A 19,039-nucleotide genomic window follows, 5' to 3' on the forward strand; every position below is an offset into this window, starting at 1 on the left:
GTACATATACATATATATAAATTAATAATTAGCAGTTATGGGTATCAGTCCAAATTCTGAACATCCCTAATAGAAAAATTACACACATGCACACATACAGTATGAACACTATGCAAATTTTGGCTCACTAGCAAGTGCATCCCACCTTCTGTGTCAGGAAGTGGCTGTGGGATGAGCAGACCCTCATTTATCTTACCTGCACATCATCAATCTTGCAGATACAATACTAAATATAGGAGCAGCAGCTGTGCCCGCAGGTTGAGAATCATGGGGGAAAAGTCGAAGAAATGCACAGACTCTGCTTAATGTACTCCTTTAATGTATAGCTGGCGTGCTGGGCGCATACTGAGGGCTGTGTATTCGGGCCAGTGCTAATGTGCTCTAATCACACCCTACAGTACTGCTGACTGCACAGGTTTAGTTTAGAATAATACACTGTTACCTGCAATACCCTGGAGTATTTTAATATAGTGTGCACCTGTGATTGAACTAGCATTCAGAAAGGAACAGCTTACAAAATTAGGATGATACAGAACCTGCATCTGTAAATAGCCATTGTTCTGTGGAATACCAAAAGTACCATGACAGAAAACGTAAAGCCACGTATATTTAATAAATATTTAATTAATTAAAATAGATCTTTATGCATATTACAGAGTAATATATTTTATACACAATATATTTAATTTTTGTTCTTTATTACTGACAGCTTAATTGATTGATTACTTGAAAAAATTGAAGCAATGTTTACTTGTGTAAAAGTGGTATTGACTACTGAAATGTTGGTATCAAGACCACAGTTCTAACTTAGAGCCTGTGACACGCAAAAGCCTCAAAAGAGCTCTGAATCAAAGGACTTTAGCACCAGCGTTGAGTGGCAAGTCAGCAGAATGCTTTTTCCACCTGCCGGTTATGTAACTGTGCCTTCTCTGTTTAAGCTGAATCACAGAGAAAAACAAGCTGTAAGGCCACAGGTTCAAAGGATTTGATGAGAGAAAACGCAAAAAAAAAAAAAAAAGAAAAGAAAAATTACGGACTGATATGAGATGATAGACAGAGAAAGAAATTAAAAGAGATACTCACTTCATGCCATCCTCTTTTTCATCTGCCTCTGCTTTTTCCTCCTCACGGTCTACCTCCTTCTCTTTCTCTTTTTCTTCCTTCTCCTCCTGGTTGTTGCGATTCACCTGTTGCTGTGTCTGTTGGTTATTCTGTTAGCAAAGACAATCAAAACACAGCCAATTAAAAAAAACACATTAAAAAATATGTCTTCATCTCAAAAAACAAAACAAAAACTGTCCATGCCCAAAAAGCTGTCTAGAACCAGGACATTCTTTATAAGCCCAGTGAGGAAAAGCATTCCATAAGAATTCTATTTTGAGTTATGAGGCACCATAAACCATCTATTTTTGTCAGGAAAGAGAGAATATGCTCCACTAGGGCTAGTACAAAAGGGAAAAATGGATGACAGAAGGGGGAGGGGACAGAGACAGAATCTGAGGGGACTGAGGATAGAGAGATCAATGAATGAAAGAGTGCAGGAATCCCTCAAATAACCTTATGCACACATAAAAACAAACAGGTAGCTGACAAATAGACATGAATATAATGTTTTTCCCAACATGATTTTGTTTTAACATGTATGTTTTTACATAAGGGAATTTTTGTGTTTTTCACTAGTTTTGAATATTTTCATTACTTTATTTCAATGGTCCTGTGGTGTGACAAATTAATTTTTACACATAAATATATTGCATGTAGACTCTCAATTAATAATGAAGTAATGAAAACTGCATGAATAATAATAACACAATTTGAGAAACAGTTTTTAGATGGAGTTTAGCATTTCACACCACAGGCCATTTCAAATCTTATTTACTTCCTTTTGGGGTCCTGATTAGCAACAATTTTAACAAACTCCAGGAGATTGCCCAAATTAAAATGGCAAGACTCAATAATTGGTGACTACTTCGTATCTAGACTAGGTTATGATTTTAATATGTATATAATCATTACATGTTATTATTATTATATATTATTGCAGGTTTTCTAATATTGTGCAATATTATTACAATTTAAAATAATTTTATTTTAATATATTTTAAAATATAATTTATTCCTGTGATGGCAACGCTGAATTTTCAGCAACCATTTTTCCAGTTTTCAGTCACATGATCCTTCAAAAATCATTGTAATACGCTGATTAAAACATTTCTTATCATGATCAATGTTGAAAACACTTTTGATCAATTTAATCCGGCCTTTGCTGAATAAAAGTTTTTTTTTTTTTTTTTTTTATACTGACACCAAACATCTGAACAGTTGATACATTTCCATATTTCATTATAGTTTCCACACTTTTTTTTTGCAATATAAGAGAAAAAAACCGAATGGGCTTTTTCAGTACAATTAAGACGTCACGTCAGCTACCCACATCCCTCATTAAAGTGCTGCATGCACACACACTCAATGCACAGTTATTCATGCACAGTTAAACACACATATACAGATGCACTCAGCCATACTGTAACTTGCTTTCTGTTTTCCTGTCTCCCTTTTGTTCATGCTTTCTCTCACCCATCAGGCTCATCCCACTGTATCCCTCGCTTTCTGTGTTTGTGGTACTGGCTGAGAGTGTTTTAATGCGAGCCCATTAAGATCAGGCGATATTTAATGACCTGAGCAAAACTGCTCCGGCAGCAGAAGACCAGTAAAACAAATGTGTTTGGGTTGTGGGCTCATTATTCTATCAGCTTTTATTGAGCCTGCTATTATTGCAGGCAACACACATACACACAGAGCTCTCTTTCTAACAATTTCATCTTCTGCTCTCTCTCTCTTTAAACCAAAACACAAACATTCATACATTCACGACGCAACAGTGCCGTGACTCTCTCGGTGTGTGATCTCTTTCACACACACGTAAAGAAATTAATGAGTGTGCTTTAGCTCAGGAGAGAATCATGGCATACTCCAACAGGGCAGCTGGATAATTATTTCATATGGTTTGAGCTCACTTTGAGGTGTGCGCTGTGATACTCATTAGAATCATGCCTATTTATTTTTTTTAATAACGCACACTAATTAAAAAGACAAGCCAAATTCACACTGCCACTATAAACGCTATAATCATGAGGTAAATGCTGTAAATGAGTGGACAGAACCACAAGCAAATAAACAATGTTTATATTATTTATTTTTAGCATAATGCCATAGACAACATACTTGAGGTTTTCAGTGCTTATTCTGTGCTCCATTAAATATGGAAAGTCGTAATTTCTACTTGGAAAGTGCAATATGACACCACTTAATGTGGGACTTTTACTTTGAACACTCTTGCAGAAGTCTACAATTGATTTTCCAAAGATGTTGGTAAATGACGTCACCCAAAATGTCGGAACATATTGATGTTTCAAAGTTGTAACATTACACAATAATAAACCTGCTTGCGATGCATAAAATAATGATTTCTCTGTTGATAATAAACATCAAAAACAAATGCTAGCATTGGTGGTTTGCTTCTTTATAAAACTGAAACACAGCATTAAAATGTCAAAAGGGAGGATGGGAGATGTAGTCTCATGCTCACCTGGCTCCTGCCTCGGCGACGGTAGTTCCTGCGAACAATGTTCTTGTAGTTCTCATTCTTCTTAGTCAGATAGTAGAACAGGACACACTCAGCCACGGTCTGTGGGCGGACACACACACAACACTTCAAACCTTACTCGTTCTGCTCATACTCTCTGATCACATTCATGCAGTGCACACAGCCTGCAGTGCAAACAATGAGATGAAGAGGATGGTATTAATAAAGACGCAGGTGTACCTTTCTCTCCAGAAAGGAGGCTATCAGGCCAAAGTTTTTTGGGTGCTGGATAAACCTGCAGTGAGGGAGAGGAAGAGCTGTGATACAGAGCAAACACAACCTTCAAATGCTGTATTTAACCATTTATTATTTCAGTGACTTTCACGAAGGTGATTTCTTTAAAGTGGGATGACACAAGGTTGATTAGTCTGGTAAGGTTCCTCATTCACTCAGTAAAAGTCATGCTTAAGAACTAGACTATGGCAAGATCTCTCTCACTTCCTTCTACTGCTGACCTCTGCATCATGACCCAGTGTTGTCCCTCCGTTGCCACATTAAAATCAAATTTGGTGCAGATTGGTAGTGATGCACTGAAGTGTTTTAGTACCACTTTAGATTAAGTACACATAATTACTATTAACTAGCTGCTCATTTGTGAGCATATTACTAGCATATTGGCAGTTTATTAGTACTTATAAAGCACATATTAATGCCTTATTCTGCATGACCATATTCTACATCCCTTAACCCTACTCCATACCTAAACATACTCACTACAACTACCTTACTTACTATCAATAAGCAGCTAATTAGGAGTTTATTGAGGAAAACTCCTAGTTAAGAGTGAATATGTGTACCCTAAACTAAAGTGTGACCAATTTTTTTTTGCATGGGCTGTGAGAAACTGAGCGGAGAGTGTGTGTATAGAGCGTTATATTGAGCGGAGTGCCACACCACACAGTGATAATGGCTAGAGAGACAGTGAAAAATTAGCACTGAGGGGGTGGGGCAGTATATATTTTCGGATGTTGATTTTCGGAAGACGAAATTTCAGTGCATCCCTACTTTTTTTTAATCAAAATGTATCTGCAAAAATGTCCATATCATCACATCCCTAAGTCAAACTTGAGCTATAAGTGTTGTATTTGGTTTTTTTTTAAATGGCAGAGGACCTACCATTTACCATTGTTCAGCAAATTTTCAATAAGAATCAACATGATCAGAAATTTCTGGGCAAAAGAGTTCCCTATGCAGATTTTGCAACTGGTTAAAGTTGGTCATGCGAATTTGCAACAGATTTACAAGTCACACTGTTCACACCGGGACGATTTTTGCACGCGTTTATCGCTGACGTTTAACGCCTCGTGACTAAACAAAGAGCACCAATGTGAGTGTGCTAACCGACGTGCCAAACAGCAGGCATAAAAGCGTCATTTTAAAAAAAATGCCTTGGGTCCGTTTTTTTGTTTTGACGCAGCTTTTGTTCACGTTCCTGCTGCTGAAGTAACAGTTAAACCCGACTTGGTGGCGCTCAAGCACAAAACGGTCTTGCCGAGCACACATTGATACGACGAAGAAATAGTAAGTAGACAAAGAAGATGATGAGCAGCCAATGCTGCTTGCCAGTTAGCAAAAAGTGTGTGAATGGTTTTTGCAAGCATGTAAATACGGTCTCTCTTATTATTCAGCATGACAAGTGAGTGTCAGAAGCGTAAAGTGCCGCAGCACCAGCTTGTGTACCGGAAGCACCATCAAATGAATTTGCACGTTCACTTGGCGCATTGCCAGTGAAAATCGCTTGAGTGTGAACACTCAATACGCGCCGAAAAACATCTAGAAAAATGCTGGCGATAAGCGCTTGCGATATTCGTCCCGGTGTGCACAGGCCAAGTGCTTTTAAGCTTTTTATATTAAGGACAGCTTATGATCACTCTAAAACTCTATTGCATGTTTATTTCTGTTGCATGATATTTTCAGTTGGCCAGTAGAGGACTGGAGACGTCTGCTCAAGTAGTCATGCTTACTTCAGCATCAGCACAGAGCGGTAGATTTCAGTTTTTCACTTTTCACCTTGCGCTGCACCACTAACAAACACGACCACATGCACAAAAACTGCTGAGCTCTTGAAAACTCTTGCTGATACCACATGCTGATACATCTTAGTACAGATTTCATAACTCCTCATTCCTTCATGTAAAATCAACATGCACATCCACACAATGAGCACAGAACGTACTTCTCACGAAAAGTGTCCTTCTCCTGTTCGCTCCACATGTTCATGACCTGTCTATCTTTGTAGACCTTCATGGGATCGTCCATCAGCCCGTTCATATTGATGAACTTTATCCTCTGCTGTTCGGCATCAAACAACATGGGAGGAATGACAGCTAACTGACGCATCTGCTTCTCTGAGTTCTGCAGCAAGAGAAAGAAAGACAAACAAAAATAAATATGTAAAGAGAACCGTCATTTCACAAGCAAAGTCAGAAACATTCAGCAAATATGTGGACACTGAATCTGTGTCTGAGTTTAGGAAGTGTATCAGCCACAAAACCCTCCTGGTTGTGCAAGAGACCTTGAGTTGTAAAGTCACTTTGATATTTGTGCACTTTCCAGACAGGCACACAAACATTTCATTTTCAAGAGTATGTTTATCTGTTGTGTGTAACAGCATTTCCTATAGAATCGTTTGCAGCCCCTGAGTGTATGCAATACTGTTTAAGAAACATACATACACTACCGTTCAAAAGTTTGGGGTTGGTAAGATTTTTTAATGTTTTTGAAAGAAGTCTCTTATGCTCACCAAGCCTGAGGATTCCTGAAAGTTCAAAAGAACAGCATTTATTTGAAATAGAAATCTTTTGTAACATTATAATGTCTTTACTGTCATTTTTGATCAATTAAATGCGACTTCGGTAAATAAAAGTTGTTGTTTTTTCAGACGAAACTTTTGAATGGTATAAAATGTTATTTATTGATGAATATATTAATCGATTTTTGTTTTTGTTTTTTTATACAAAAACTGCCAAAAAAATTATGCAAAACTCATTCACTATACAGAATGTTTTATCTCATCAAGTTCAGACTGCAAGCTCAAAACTATGGTAAAATGTATTCTTCAGCTGTGGTGCCGTAGATTTGACAGCAGTGTAAGGAAACACTAAGTGTCTTGTAAAGTTGCACTCCTACCTCTTGCTCTGAAATGCCATCGATGATCTCAGAAACCTCATGTTCGCTGCGGGCTGCTGAGGCCAGACCGCCACCTCGCTGAGCCACTCTACTGTAGAGAAACGCACAAATGCAGACGTTAACATATCAGCATGAGCTTATGAAACCCCACACGACCATGCAAAAGTCTCCAAAGCTCAAGATGGAATATGACCACTCACTTCTGCATGCGCTCCTGCATCTCTCTCTGTTTGCGGATCTCAGGAAACTGCTTTTCATAGTACTCCCGCACTTTGCTCTCTTTGGCTCTGCGGCGTGGGTTATTCTCAATGCGCTCGACTTTCTTCTCCCAGGCTTCCATTAGCTGGTCATAGCGCTGACAGAATTTCTGTTCCTGAGCACACCAGTCAGATTGTAAAGAATGAAAATCAAAGTCTAGGCAGAGTAAACTGCAGTAGAGTCATCAAGAGAGGAAACATTAGAATGAAACTGATTACAGACAGCTAACGGTTTCAAAGTAGTTTTAACCACCCCATCCTTCAAAAACTTCAATGACATGATCACTTCAACTCTCTATGGATAGCTTTGCTGGTTGCCCTGGTAATGAATACGCCCAATATGCCCAATATTCAGGTACAGGGATCCCCAACAATGCCGACCTGCTGTGTGTGCGTGTTTGAGTGTTATCACTTACCCACTGCTTCCGAGCATGATTTCTTCTTTTGAAATACAGAATGAGCTTCTTCCTCATTGCCTGATTTCTGTAAAGAAGAAAGTTAAAACATTAAACAAAAATGCCACTTCTAAACTTCAGCTGTAATGTGTCTCATCAAACATCAAGCCTAAGGTTACATATCAGTGAGCTTTATGTGATAGAAAGGAACCCTAATTCTATGTCCAGAGAGAAGTCTATTAGATTTTTTGGGGCAATTGTATTGCTACAAAAATATTAAGCAGATCAAATCAGCATATTAGAATGATGTCTGAAGGATCTTGGGACAATGAAGACTGCTGCTGAAAATTCAGCTTTGTTATTTCTAACAATATTTCACAATATTAGTGTTTTACTGCATTTTGGAGCCAATAGATTTAGCCTTGGTGAGCATAAGAGACTTCTTTCAAAAACATTAACTTTTAAACTGTAATGCCAGACTGTTTATTGGTATGTTTGAAAAAGAATTAGTTAGCTAGCAATGCAGGTCAGATTAGTAATCAGCTTTAATTCTCTCAATCCATCCATACCAATTAATTCCTGGCCGCCAACCTCTCACACGGCAGAGGTCACAACCATTAATCTACACGCATCCTGCATTAATGAGTCCTACATGAGGGTGTGTGTGTGCACCTGGTTTCAGATATCCCTAAGAATGGCATCATGTGCATTTGACGTGTACTACTGGCGCGCTTAGATCTCTTTAAATGGTTGGTTAATGCATGTACTTGTGTGAGTGAAATTAACAGTGTAGATGCAGAGGTGGCACTGCATTACGCAGCATATGGTTGGAGGATTAGCTGCTGTACGAGACATTTCTCATTGGTGCTGCTCAGGCCGATAAAGGAGAACAAACCTTCAATTGTGTGATCACAGAACAGCTGAAATATGTATTCTCTCTCTTTCGAATTTTGTGAGGCCAAATAAGCCCAAATATTACAGAAGGATCACAGACAAATTGGAAGTAGGGGATTTGTTAGCCACAATAAATAAGTGATAATATTTTATTCTTTTTTTGAACTTCTCTGTGCAACAAAAAATAGTCTTCAGCTGCATGACGCAGAGGGCTCAGAAGCAAAATTACAAAGACCAAATAAATTCTGCAAACAAAGGACTAAATGAATGAACATTTAAAGAACTATTAATTGGCCTCTACATTTATAAGAATCATTATAAACACTGCAGTAATTGGCAAATAAGCATGATTGTAATTGGTTAAGCTACATATTTCTTTATCTCTGAGTGGAAACAGTTGTTTGAGTTTTGAAGGAAAGAGAGAGAGACATAGAGAGAGAGTCATACTCACATCTTGATGTTCTCATGGTACTGTTTGGTATCAGACGGCTGGTTGTACAAAGGCTGTAGACAGATGAAAGCAGTAGAGTTCAGTTTCACACACAAACACACACCGCGGTCACATCAAGGCAGCCCAGCTCAGGGAGAACTTCTCATTTTCTACTGTCCCATTTTTCAGCCAAACCCAGAAACACAAAGAAGACTTTCCTCTCCAACACCACATCTAAAATCTTCCGCTAGTATCATAGTTCATCATCAAACACTCGTTTGAGATGTCAAGTGAAGGATTTTTCTGTGGGGAAAATGGATGTGTTGCAGTAGGTCGCTTCTCTGTCACAGAAGTCCAGAGAATTTAATGAAATGGGCGATAGCCTGCTCTATCATCTCGATTATCAAGACATTGGTGGTCACTTCTGGTTTGGTTTCTAAAGTAATGGATTAGTGGAGTTGTGCCAAACACTTCTGCATGAGGTCAACAGCCATGTTGTAAACAAATAGGCAGCGGTGTAGCGGTGTAGACACACACACACACACACACACACACACACACACACACACACACACACACACACACACACACACACACACACACACACACACACACACACACACACACACACACACACACACACACACACACACACACACACACACACACACACACACACACACACACACACACACACACACACACACACACAGGCTGAAGGAGTTCATTTTTCAGACTGTGGAGGTCATGTTACAGCAGTCGGTTTTCATACACCTCAAATGTGAAGGTCACATAAAATAAAACCTAAAATATGTATTTTTTTTTTATTAATTAGAGAAATCAGCTCATTCATTTTAGAAAATCCTGTTAAACATTGAAAAATTGAGATGTAAAAAAACAACATTATGAACATGGTTTTTATGCATGTTCTCACAGAACATGATGACAAACTGAAGACCCTGTCAATGTCAACTCTGACATAAGTGACACCTGAGCCCATCTCTCTTGAAAACTACACTGTGCGCAAGGTGTACATGAGGTGAGCTGATACTGCTATAAACCAATATATTTTTAATATTTAATAGATAAGATTGATGGGAAAAAAAGAGGGACAATATGTGAAAAACTGAAATAAGGAGAGAAATGTGGACTCACCAGCTCTACTCGGGGTCCGAGTCCCTCCAGGATCCGGTGAGCCTCCTCTGCCTTTTTCTGTTCAAAAAACACACAAGGCGCACATGTCAGCAGCACATCACCACAGCAACACACCTTACACTCTCTCTAGCGCACACACATAAACAAGCGAGTGTATAAGGGATGTACTATTAATAGAGCTCTCAACAGAAGACACTCGCTGCCCTCTGCCATTTTCCTCTCTCCCCTCTCTCTTTGTGAAAGAGGAAGGGGGGGGGGGGGGGTAATCCAATTAGATGCAATAAAGAAAGAAGAATCTATTACATTCTGTGCTGTCCTGCTCAACTGCAGAGAGAAAGTGAAAAAAGTATGGAGACCTAATAGGGATATGGTGACAAAAGCAGCAGATTGCTGGCAGTTTTGTGTGGCTTGTGTGTCTCTTCCACACAAACATACAAAATGAAAGACCTAAAATTACATTATCTTTCTCTCTCGCAAACAAAGCTGAAAACTTTAAGAATAGTCTCACACAGGTACTAATGCACTCTCTAAAAATGACGGTGTGATTTAATCCCATTACTGAGATTTGATAAATAGGGCACTTACTACTAGCCATTGATGCTTACTTCATTTTCCTAGTGTGTGTGATATATTCTTGTTTATGACTCAGAGCAGCTCACACTCTGAATCTTTTTTCATTCAGCAGATCTGATCAACAGATGAAATCCTCCATAAAAAGTAAACAATCAGCCTATCATCGTTTTTAAAGGGACGTATTGTGGAAACCAGGCTTTTTTTTATTGCTCTTTCGCTATACCAGGTACACTAATTATAAAAACTAAATAAAAAAATCACTGATTATGACGTCAACCATTAGCATATATAATTATGCCTGCTCACATTTACATAACATCTATTCAGAATACAGCAACTTCAGCTGCCCTGACATACGGACTCCTTATTTCATATTATAACTAGGGCTGCAAACAGATGCTGCACTGATAACTGATTATTTTGTTAATTATTTCTTCAATTTTTTTCATGTTATAAAGGTTTGAACAATTATGAACAGTTATGAACTATTTAAATAGCGGACAAAATATTTTTGGGGGATATTATTAAATGATAATATTACTACTTTTATTACTACTTTTTATTAATAATACTACATTAAAATATAAAGTAAACCATAGTTACATATATGATAAAATCTGATTAAATTTCATTTATACAAATAATAATACAATTTATTTTCTTATGTAGGTAAAGATTTAAATAGCAGTTTTAAATTACAAAATTTAATTAAAATGTGGAAATTATGATTTACTAATTAAAAATATAATTTGCTAAATAATAACCAAATCAGTTCAATATAATAATTAATATAAAATACATAATTATATATTATTTAATTGATATAAATTACTTAATATTTTATATATTTTTTATATTTTATCAAATGTATATTATTGGTCAAAAATAAAATCAATGCTCCAAAAATGTGGTTGACATATATGCATGTTTGCTCTATGAAGTATTTGTAGCTTAATGAATATTAGTTTAATGTTGGAGCAAACTTTTCATTGATTAGCTGTTTTACTGATTTACCCAATGCACATAGGTTAGAAAATCATAACAGAGGTTATTTACATACAGGCGTATTAAAGATACTGCAGCAAAATGATCTCTTATTTCCAAGAGAGAAAGGATACAAAACCTGTTTTCCTGCTGGAATCTTGTCTAACATTATAAGTGAACTTTTATAAGGAAAATAACAAACAGGTACTGTAGAACATGGCACACACCATTCCATCTCCCACTGTGAATCGGTGTGATACTGGCACTTTAACAAAACTAGCTTCTGTATTCTATCCCATGGATTTCACAGAGCATCGAGTGCTTCCTGGAAGAGAGCAGGAAGGAGTGAGCGCACTTCTGCGGTATCGCAGCATGAGAGACCTTAATGGATTAAGAGATGGAGGGTGTGATTAAAAGATCACAGCAGGACAGAAGCCAGAACCACCTGACAGAGGAAACGAAAGTACAGACCTGGAAACACTTGTGGCAGAGAACAGTTAAAGGCAGATAAAATTATGATAGAGTTACATGAAGCTTTCAGCAGGGTATGCTGACATTTAGTGCTAAGAATGACCTCCACGACGCATTCAAAATGATAGCCAGTAATCCGATCACTCGAACCTCAGGAGGTGGTTTGAGTCCCAGACAAGATGCAACAACCAGAAAAATATTAATGAAATAAAAAACAACCACCACACTAACAAATAAAATGTGCTACATATACAGTGGACTCTCAGATGATCCAAATTCTTTTTTTGTGTGTGTTTTTTTAACAGGTGTTGACAGATTATTACAGCCAAAACTCCATTCCAAAAATTTCTGTTGTATAAAAGTACTTTGAGTCAAGTTCTCATAAAAAACAAAACGCAAATAAATATTTGATATTGTATATAAGCCCTACCCCCGGTTTGAGACTCTCTGCTTTAATCCTCTAACCTCTCCCCACTAGAGGGACCACTAGCACCACAGACACATCAACGCTGTGTATGCAGTATACCGTGCGACTCTCCACAGCTGCATCCCAATTTACATACAACCCATAGTATATAATATGCAAGCTTAAGAGTTGTGCCTGTAAGTATTTAAAAAGGAATCAAGACGGAATATTTCCATTCGGATTTTCTGTAAAGGTTCTGTTTCGACGTTTTCAGTACAGCCAAGGAATAATGTCAAAATTTTCAGCTAGAGCCTAATGCTTGTAGTTTGCAGCAGAGAGGGGTCTGTCGCAACAACACACACATGTATGACAAGGTTGCAGATTCAGCTGTACTGTCTTTATACAAATTAACAAGTATGTACTATGCCTTTAACAGCAAAGTGAGTGTAGTGTGATAATTAAGATGTAGCCAATGGTTCTGTTTGAGAGTCTATGGAGCTAGAGAAGTGGTGTGATTCAGCATCATGGACTGAGTGTGTCTGTGAGTCATATGGTGGTAGAAGGACTGAGTTCACTGCCAGTCGACTGCAGCACCTCATTACACATTTAACAGATTAAGATCTGTTAACGGACTTCCCGGAGTTTGTTCAGAGATGATTTTCAGATGATGTTCATTTGTTTAATATGTGTGTATACTTGTCTAATGTAAAAATATATATACTGTGTGTATGTATGTATGTATACATGTAATGTATAGTATGTAAGTGACTGTTTTTGTTCTCACCCTGTTTTCATCATAGATGATCTGGACAAGGCTGCGGTGTTTGGCTTCACTGGGTGGAGGAGAGATGGTGCGCTCTGGCTCCTGGGGTTTCGCAGCCTCTTCCTCTAGTTGTTGCTAAAAGAAAATAGAGAGCATGAAAACACCTTCCTAACAACCCTGACTGCCATAAATCAACAGTGAAAAAGATTACAAAATAAAAGAACTAAAGATGCACCGATACTAAATGTCTCCACTGATACCGTTAGCAGATTATTCAGAATGATTATCTGCCGATAGTTAGATTTTTCTTAAGAACAAAAATATTTCCCAAATAATGCTGCTGAATGTCACGGTGATGAATCAAAACAATTAATCCCTATGGAGCTATTCACAACGGGCACTATCATTCGCAGTGCGACAAAGCGGAATTATTATTTTTTTTTCTGTGTCCACCCGTGACCAAACGAGCTGTCCGGTTAGATATGAGGTTAGCTGAGCCGCTGCTGTTGCACAAAAGTGTGAGAGTGGTGCCGCTGTTTTGAAAACCTGTGTAAACACAGAAGAAAAGTATTCCGGAAGAGAGTGTCTGTGAACAGATTTATGCTCACATGTTCTTTATACACACTATCATTTCTATTCATTTTCCACTGAATTATGCAATCTGAAAAGTTTGTCTCTGAAAAAGTCAGAGCTCATTCGCTCTAGAGCAGTCAATCATATTGTGATGATAACTCCTGCCCTTCTAAATGACGACGTTGTGTTCATTTCCACGTTCCGCATTTCCGCACATAAATAACTAAAAGAAACATTTTTATAACAAAGAATGAGAAATGCTTAAATGAGAAATGCTAAGCAGGTGTTCAGATTATTATGAAACACTACAAATAATGCACGTCTGCACATAATTGAATCAAAATCCACTTTAGCTCGCAGTCAGAAGTTATTACACACACTCGATGATGGTTTCTATGTAGTACCAAACTTCAGGGAGAAGTTAATAGGGTCAAATAGAGCCTGCTTTTATGTAACCATTTTTTACCTGTTTTATTGTTGCGTTAACTTGCCCTAAATTTAACACAAGACAGATACAGTAAACACATACAGTATCCTAACCCAGGATACGATCGGCCCAGACCATCGGCTGTTTTTAAACAATCGGACGATGGCCAATAGTAAAATAATAATAGCTTTTATCGGCCGATGCAGATACGGATTATTAACCGATACAATGGTGCATCTCTAAAAATAACTATACTGAAACTCGTATCTATACTGACAAGAGGGGAGTAATGCAACTCTGTTAAAATAAGCAGTCAGACACAACAAGGATCCAATATTATGTGAGCTAATTTTAACGCTACCTCCACATCAGAAAGTAATGGCAGATAAGTTCTCTCGTTGGCTGAAGATCACTAACGCTTTAGCTAAGAGAGTCAGCGCGACAACTTAATAGTCAAAGATTAATGATCAACAAAAAGTTCACAGCTTATACACAGATGCACACACAAACACAGAGGCCCTGGCTGCAATGAAATCTTGAAACGGGCCTCCTTGCAAACATAAGCTCAAAATCATATGGATCAGCTCTTGTGCAGGATCAAGACGCTGTGTGTGTGCGCGCTGAGTTAAAGAAAATAAACGAGCTGTCCCGCCGAGCTCACAGACAGACAAACACCCGTAATCTGATATTCTCACTTCTCTCTTCTCTCCATCATTCCTTTGCTTTATGTTAAAGTTTACCGCACCATTTAATTGCCCCAGATGTTTTAATGCTTGGAGGAAACCTGAGGGGAGAGGAGAGAGATGGACGGGGTCCGTTACCTCATTGAAAAAAGATGCCAAATCTTTCAGAAGAAAACAGTATGGGGTTGAGGGGCAGATGAGGAGAGGTTCATTTTTCTTGGTAGCGTGACTGTACTTATACAACCACTCAGGCTCGAAGCCTTTTCACTCCCTCTCCAATCCTCCATCACCCCCACAATGGACTAGCCCATGGAGCGCAGGTGGCTTCGATTTATAGAGCAGCAGTTTGGACACGGTCCAAAACCTCAAGTGAATGGGGGGGTCTGTTTTACAAGACAGGGTCTGCTTATATATTTTCTGCAAAGGCCTTGATAAAAAAAACACTAAAAATATCAGAGAATAAATTCTAAAGCAAACTTAAAATATAGCCTTAGGCATACATTTACTCTTGTGCTAATTAAAACATGTAATAGTTGAATATACTTGATGCAATTATTCCGCTGAAATAAGTGACCTAAAATGATACTGCTGCATTAACGTTTGAAGTAGACCACTGAGTAATGGCACTGCCAAGAGAGAGAGGGAGAGAAAAAGGAAGGAAGGAGACCAAGAGGAAACAGAGGAAGTGTGTTTGTAGCCGTGTGGCCTGCTGAGGCAATAACCACACAATCACAACTCTGCTACACACACACACACACACTCGTCTACTACTGCTACTAGACTCAAAGCATCCAGATTACATAACACTAACTGCACTGTGGATGAAAAGTATCTACTTATGCTTATTACTCTGAAAGCCGTACTTAGAAAGAAATCCTTGTCCTCTTCTAAATAAAAAGCTTTGCAATGCTTTCCTGATGCTAATTTTAGAAGGCCAACTTCTCCTGAAATAAGACCATTCAAAAATGCATTTTAGGATCCTTTATGCAAATAAATGGGCAGAATGTGCTTGGCAGGGACAGAGTTGCGATCTAAATTCATCAACATATTTACAGCTTTAAGATAGCTGGGGTAAAGCTTACCTGTTTCTTACGCAGTTTGCATATCTGCTGCTCCACCATGGTGATCTCCCGGTCCACACGGTCCATGTTCTGGATTAGTTCCTCTTTGGAGAGCCGGGTGGGAACCAAGTCCAGGTCGGCCTCCATGGGCACCGGGCTCACAGGAGAGATGGGCTCAATCTTTCCAATGGAACTGCTGCTGCTGTGCTCCTGCATAAAAACACCATTGTACTCATTCAGACCTTGTAGATGTGGTGTTTGTCAAAGCTGTGGTTTTAAATGATTTTTCCTCTGGATTAACACGAATCAGGAAACAAAGACATGTACCAAAAACAGGATGCAATGTCACAAAATGTGACCTAAAAAAAGGACAGAATGCTCAAATATTCTACCTGCTTTTTCTCATCATATGAGCTGTTGCCCATTACAGTTCATTACAGGTGTCAGAAACATTGTCTCTTAGCCGCAAATTTTCATTTGTGTGCAACGGAGGAATTTTTGACGTTGTTTTGACTCCTTTACACATTTTATGTGCTCTTTAAAGGTCCTGTTCTTCGTGATCCCATTTTTCAAACTTTAGTTAGTGTGTAATGTTGCTGTTAGAGCATAAATAATACCTGTAAAATTCTAAAGCTCAAAGTTCAATGCCAAGCAAGATATTTTATTTAACAGAAGTTCCCTTTCTAAGCCTACAGCGAACGGCCAGTTTGGACTACATCCTGGTACATCCTGCTTTAATTACGTCAGTAGAACAGTTTGTCAACTAACCTCCGCCCACAAGAATACGCGGAAAAGGGGGTGTGGTCTTGTTGCTCCCTCGTGGAGAAGAGGAAATGTTGCGTTCGGTTCGGTTGCGTTTGTCGCCATGTCGTTCAGACGCTGTTATTTTCATCCCGGAGTCAAATCACCTTTGTTTGGCCTTCAGGGGCTGTAGTTTGAGCGCGTTCATCTCCCCGTTATGGTAAGAGGCGTGACCTTTCCGGGCAACGTGTGCTAAGCTGCTGTCGAATCACAACATGGGAACCGCTGGTACAATCAGAACTCGTTACGTATTTCTGAAGGAGGGACTTCATAGAACGAGGAAATTCTCAGGCCGTTTTGAGGACAGTGAAAACAGCAGTATACAGATAAGTAAATTGTGTGAAAAATACTGTGTTTTTTTACACATGAAACATGAACACATGTTATATTGCACACTGTAAACACAATCAAAGCTTCAAAAAAAAACACGAAAAACGGGACCTTTAAGAGTTCTCATCTGGTAAAAACACCTTCATATGTACGCACATTTTTCCAGTCTTCAACTGTCCAATTTTGGTGAGCTTGTGCAAATTGTAGCCTCTTTTTCCTATTTGTAGTGGAGATGAGTGGTACCCGGTGGGGTCTTCTGCTGTTGTAGCCCATCCGCCTCAAGGTTGTGCGTGTTGTGGCTTCACAAATGCTTTGCTGCATACCTCGGTTGTAACGAGTGGTTATTTCAGTCAAAGTTGCTCTTCTATCAGCTTGAATCAGTCGGCCCATTCTCCTCTGACCTCTAGCATCAACAAGGCATTTTCGCCCACAGGACTGCCGCATGCTGGATGTTTTTCCCTTTTCACACCATCTTTGCAAACCCTAGAAATGGTTGTGCGTGAAAATCCCAGTAACTGAGCAGATTGTGAAATACTCAGACCGGCCCGTCTGGCACCAACAACCATGCCTCGCTCAAAATTGCTTAAATCACCTTTCTTTCCCATTCTGACATTCAGTTTGGAGTTCAGGAGATTGTCTTGACCAGGACCACACCCCTAAATGCATTGAAGCAACTGCCATGTGATTGGTTGATTACATAATTGCATTAATGAGAAATTGAACAGGTGTTCCTAATAATCCTTTAGGTGAGTGTATATATATATATATATATATATATATATATATATATATATACATAAACGTAGTGAACCAGGACTAAATGCATCATTTTCTTTTTTGGTCTGAACCAAAAGAACCAAACTACAAGTGGGAACACACCCTAAAAACACCAAAGCTGCACCATTTGAAAACACTCTCATGTCCGTAGCACAAACAGGGTGGGACAAGTTATGTGTCAAGATTTCATACATAGGTTTGGGGATTTAAACAAACCCCTAACCTCAAGCATGAGCAATAGCAATAGTGATGCACGCCTTGGCAAGCACCACAAATCAATTCAGCGTTTCAGGTTTTTTTTTTCTGTTTTTTTTACATTTTGGGTTCTTGGAAATAGATACAATGCACTCATTCTTCTCTAAAAAAAAAAAAAAAAGAAAAAGAAAAAGATTTGGGTTACAACACAGAACCGCTTGGAGACTGTTTAGTGGTAAAACTCTTATAATAAACTGGTAAATGTACACACAGCAGATCAGTGGTTGAGAAATCAGCTAGTTTAAAGTGTGGTAAAGAGCCTCTGGGTTCATCCTCTCACATGAAGAGAATGTTATATAAGAGGAGTGATTGGGGAGGGCGCCTGCTGTTTTCTCTCTTACCAACCCTTAAAGATCACTCAGGCAGAGCAGCAGCCTTCAAGGCAAATGCCTGGACTGTGTGGACAGAATCACCAAACTAAAATACAATAACAAATAATAACAAACAATATAAGACTTTTCTGGCATCTGGCTAGCATGAAAGATTTTTACCACCACATGTATTTTAAAATAAGAAAATAAAAAGATTTATTTAAACAAACTTATTATTTTATTAAAAAATTATTATTTACGAGAAAATGGACAATGCAATTGCCATGTTCAATAATTAATCTCATATTTATGAAACCCCTCAACATTAAAACGAGTGGCTATAATATCCAATTCCAGGATGTTCATGGAAAGATAGAGACAAAGCCCAAATATACAAGGACAGCCTGAGAGCCTTGGTAATGTTCAAAACACATTCCTAGGGGCATTCCGAACTTCAGGTGGGATTTAACACTTGAAAGGGTCACTTTAGGCCTGTGTATACACACACATACACACACAGACAGAGTGTAGAATGAAAAGTGAAATTGTGTATAAGAATTAAAACCCTGAGCTGCTTTATATAAACATAAACCTGAGTGCTAAGAAATGGATATGCACTGTAGTAACCTTCACACAAACCGGAAAGCTCCAGCACTTTACTCTTAGTCCTCACTCTGATGGCCTAAAACTCAAACCGGTCCTTACTTTCACTATTAAT

General features: G+C 38.5%; 1 protein-coding gene across 2 annotated transcripts in view; it reads right to left on the bottom strand.

The window, feature by feature from the left end:
• Positions 1-19,039, bottom strand: part of ncor2 (nuclear receptor corepressor 2) — a 136,512-nt gene that overhangs the window by 43,992 nt on the left and 73,481 nt on the right. For both annotated transcript variants that reach the window (XM_079828036.1, XM_079828035.1), the window contains exons 5-16: positions 15,869-16,057; positions 13,125-13,238; positions 9,907-9,963; positions 8,773-8,825; positions 7,449-7,515; positions 6,976-7,148; positions 6,776-6,866; positions 6,390-6,404; positions 5,823-6,001; positions 3,827-3,881; positions 3,590-3,688; positions 1,084-1,211 (exon numbers count right to left, since the gene is read on the bottom strand). In XM_079828036.1, the coding sequence (XP_079684162.1) occupies positions 1,084-1,211; positions 3,590-3,688; positions 3,827-3,881; positions 5,823-6,001; positions 6,390-6,404; positions 6,776-6,866; positions 6,976-7,148; positions 7,449-7,515; positions 8,773-8,825; positions 9,907-9,963; positions 13,125-13,238; positions 15,869-16,057 (1,220 nt within the window). The remainder of the gene's footprint in view (positions 1-1,083; positions 1,212-3,589; positions 3,689-3,826; positions 3,882-5,822; positions 6,002-6,389; positions 6,405-6,775; positions 6,867-6,975; positions 7,149-7,448; positions 7,516-8,772; positions 8,826-9,906; positions 9,964-13,124; positions 13,239-15,868; positions 16,058-19,039) is intronic.

The sequence above is a fragment of the Gobio gobio genome, assembly GCF_949357685.1.
Source record: "Gobio gobio genome assembly, chromosome: 10".
NCBI lineage: Eukaryota > Metazoa > Chordata > Actinopteri > Cypriniformes > Gobionidae > Gobio > Gobio gobio.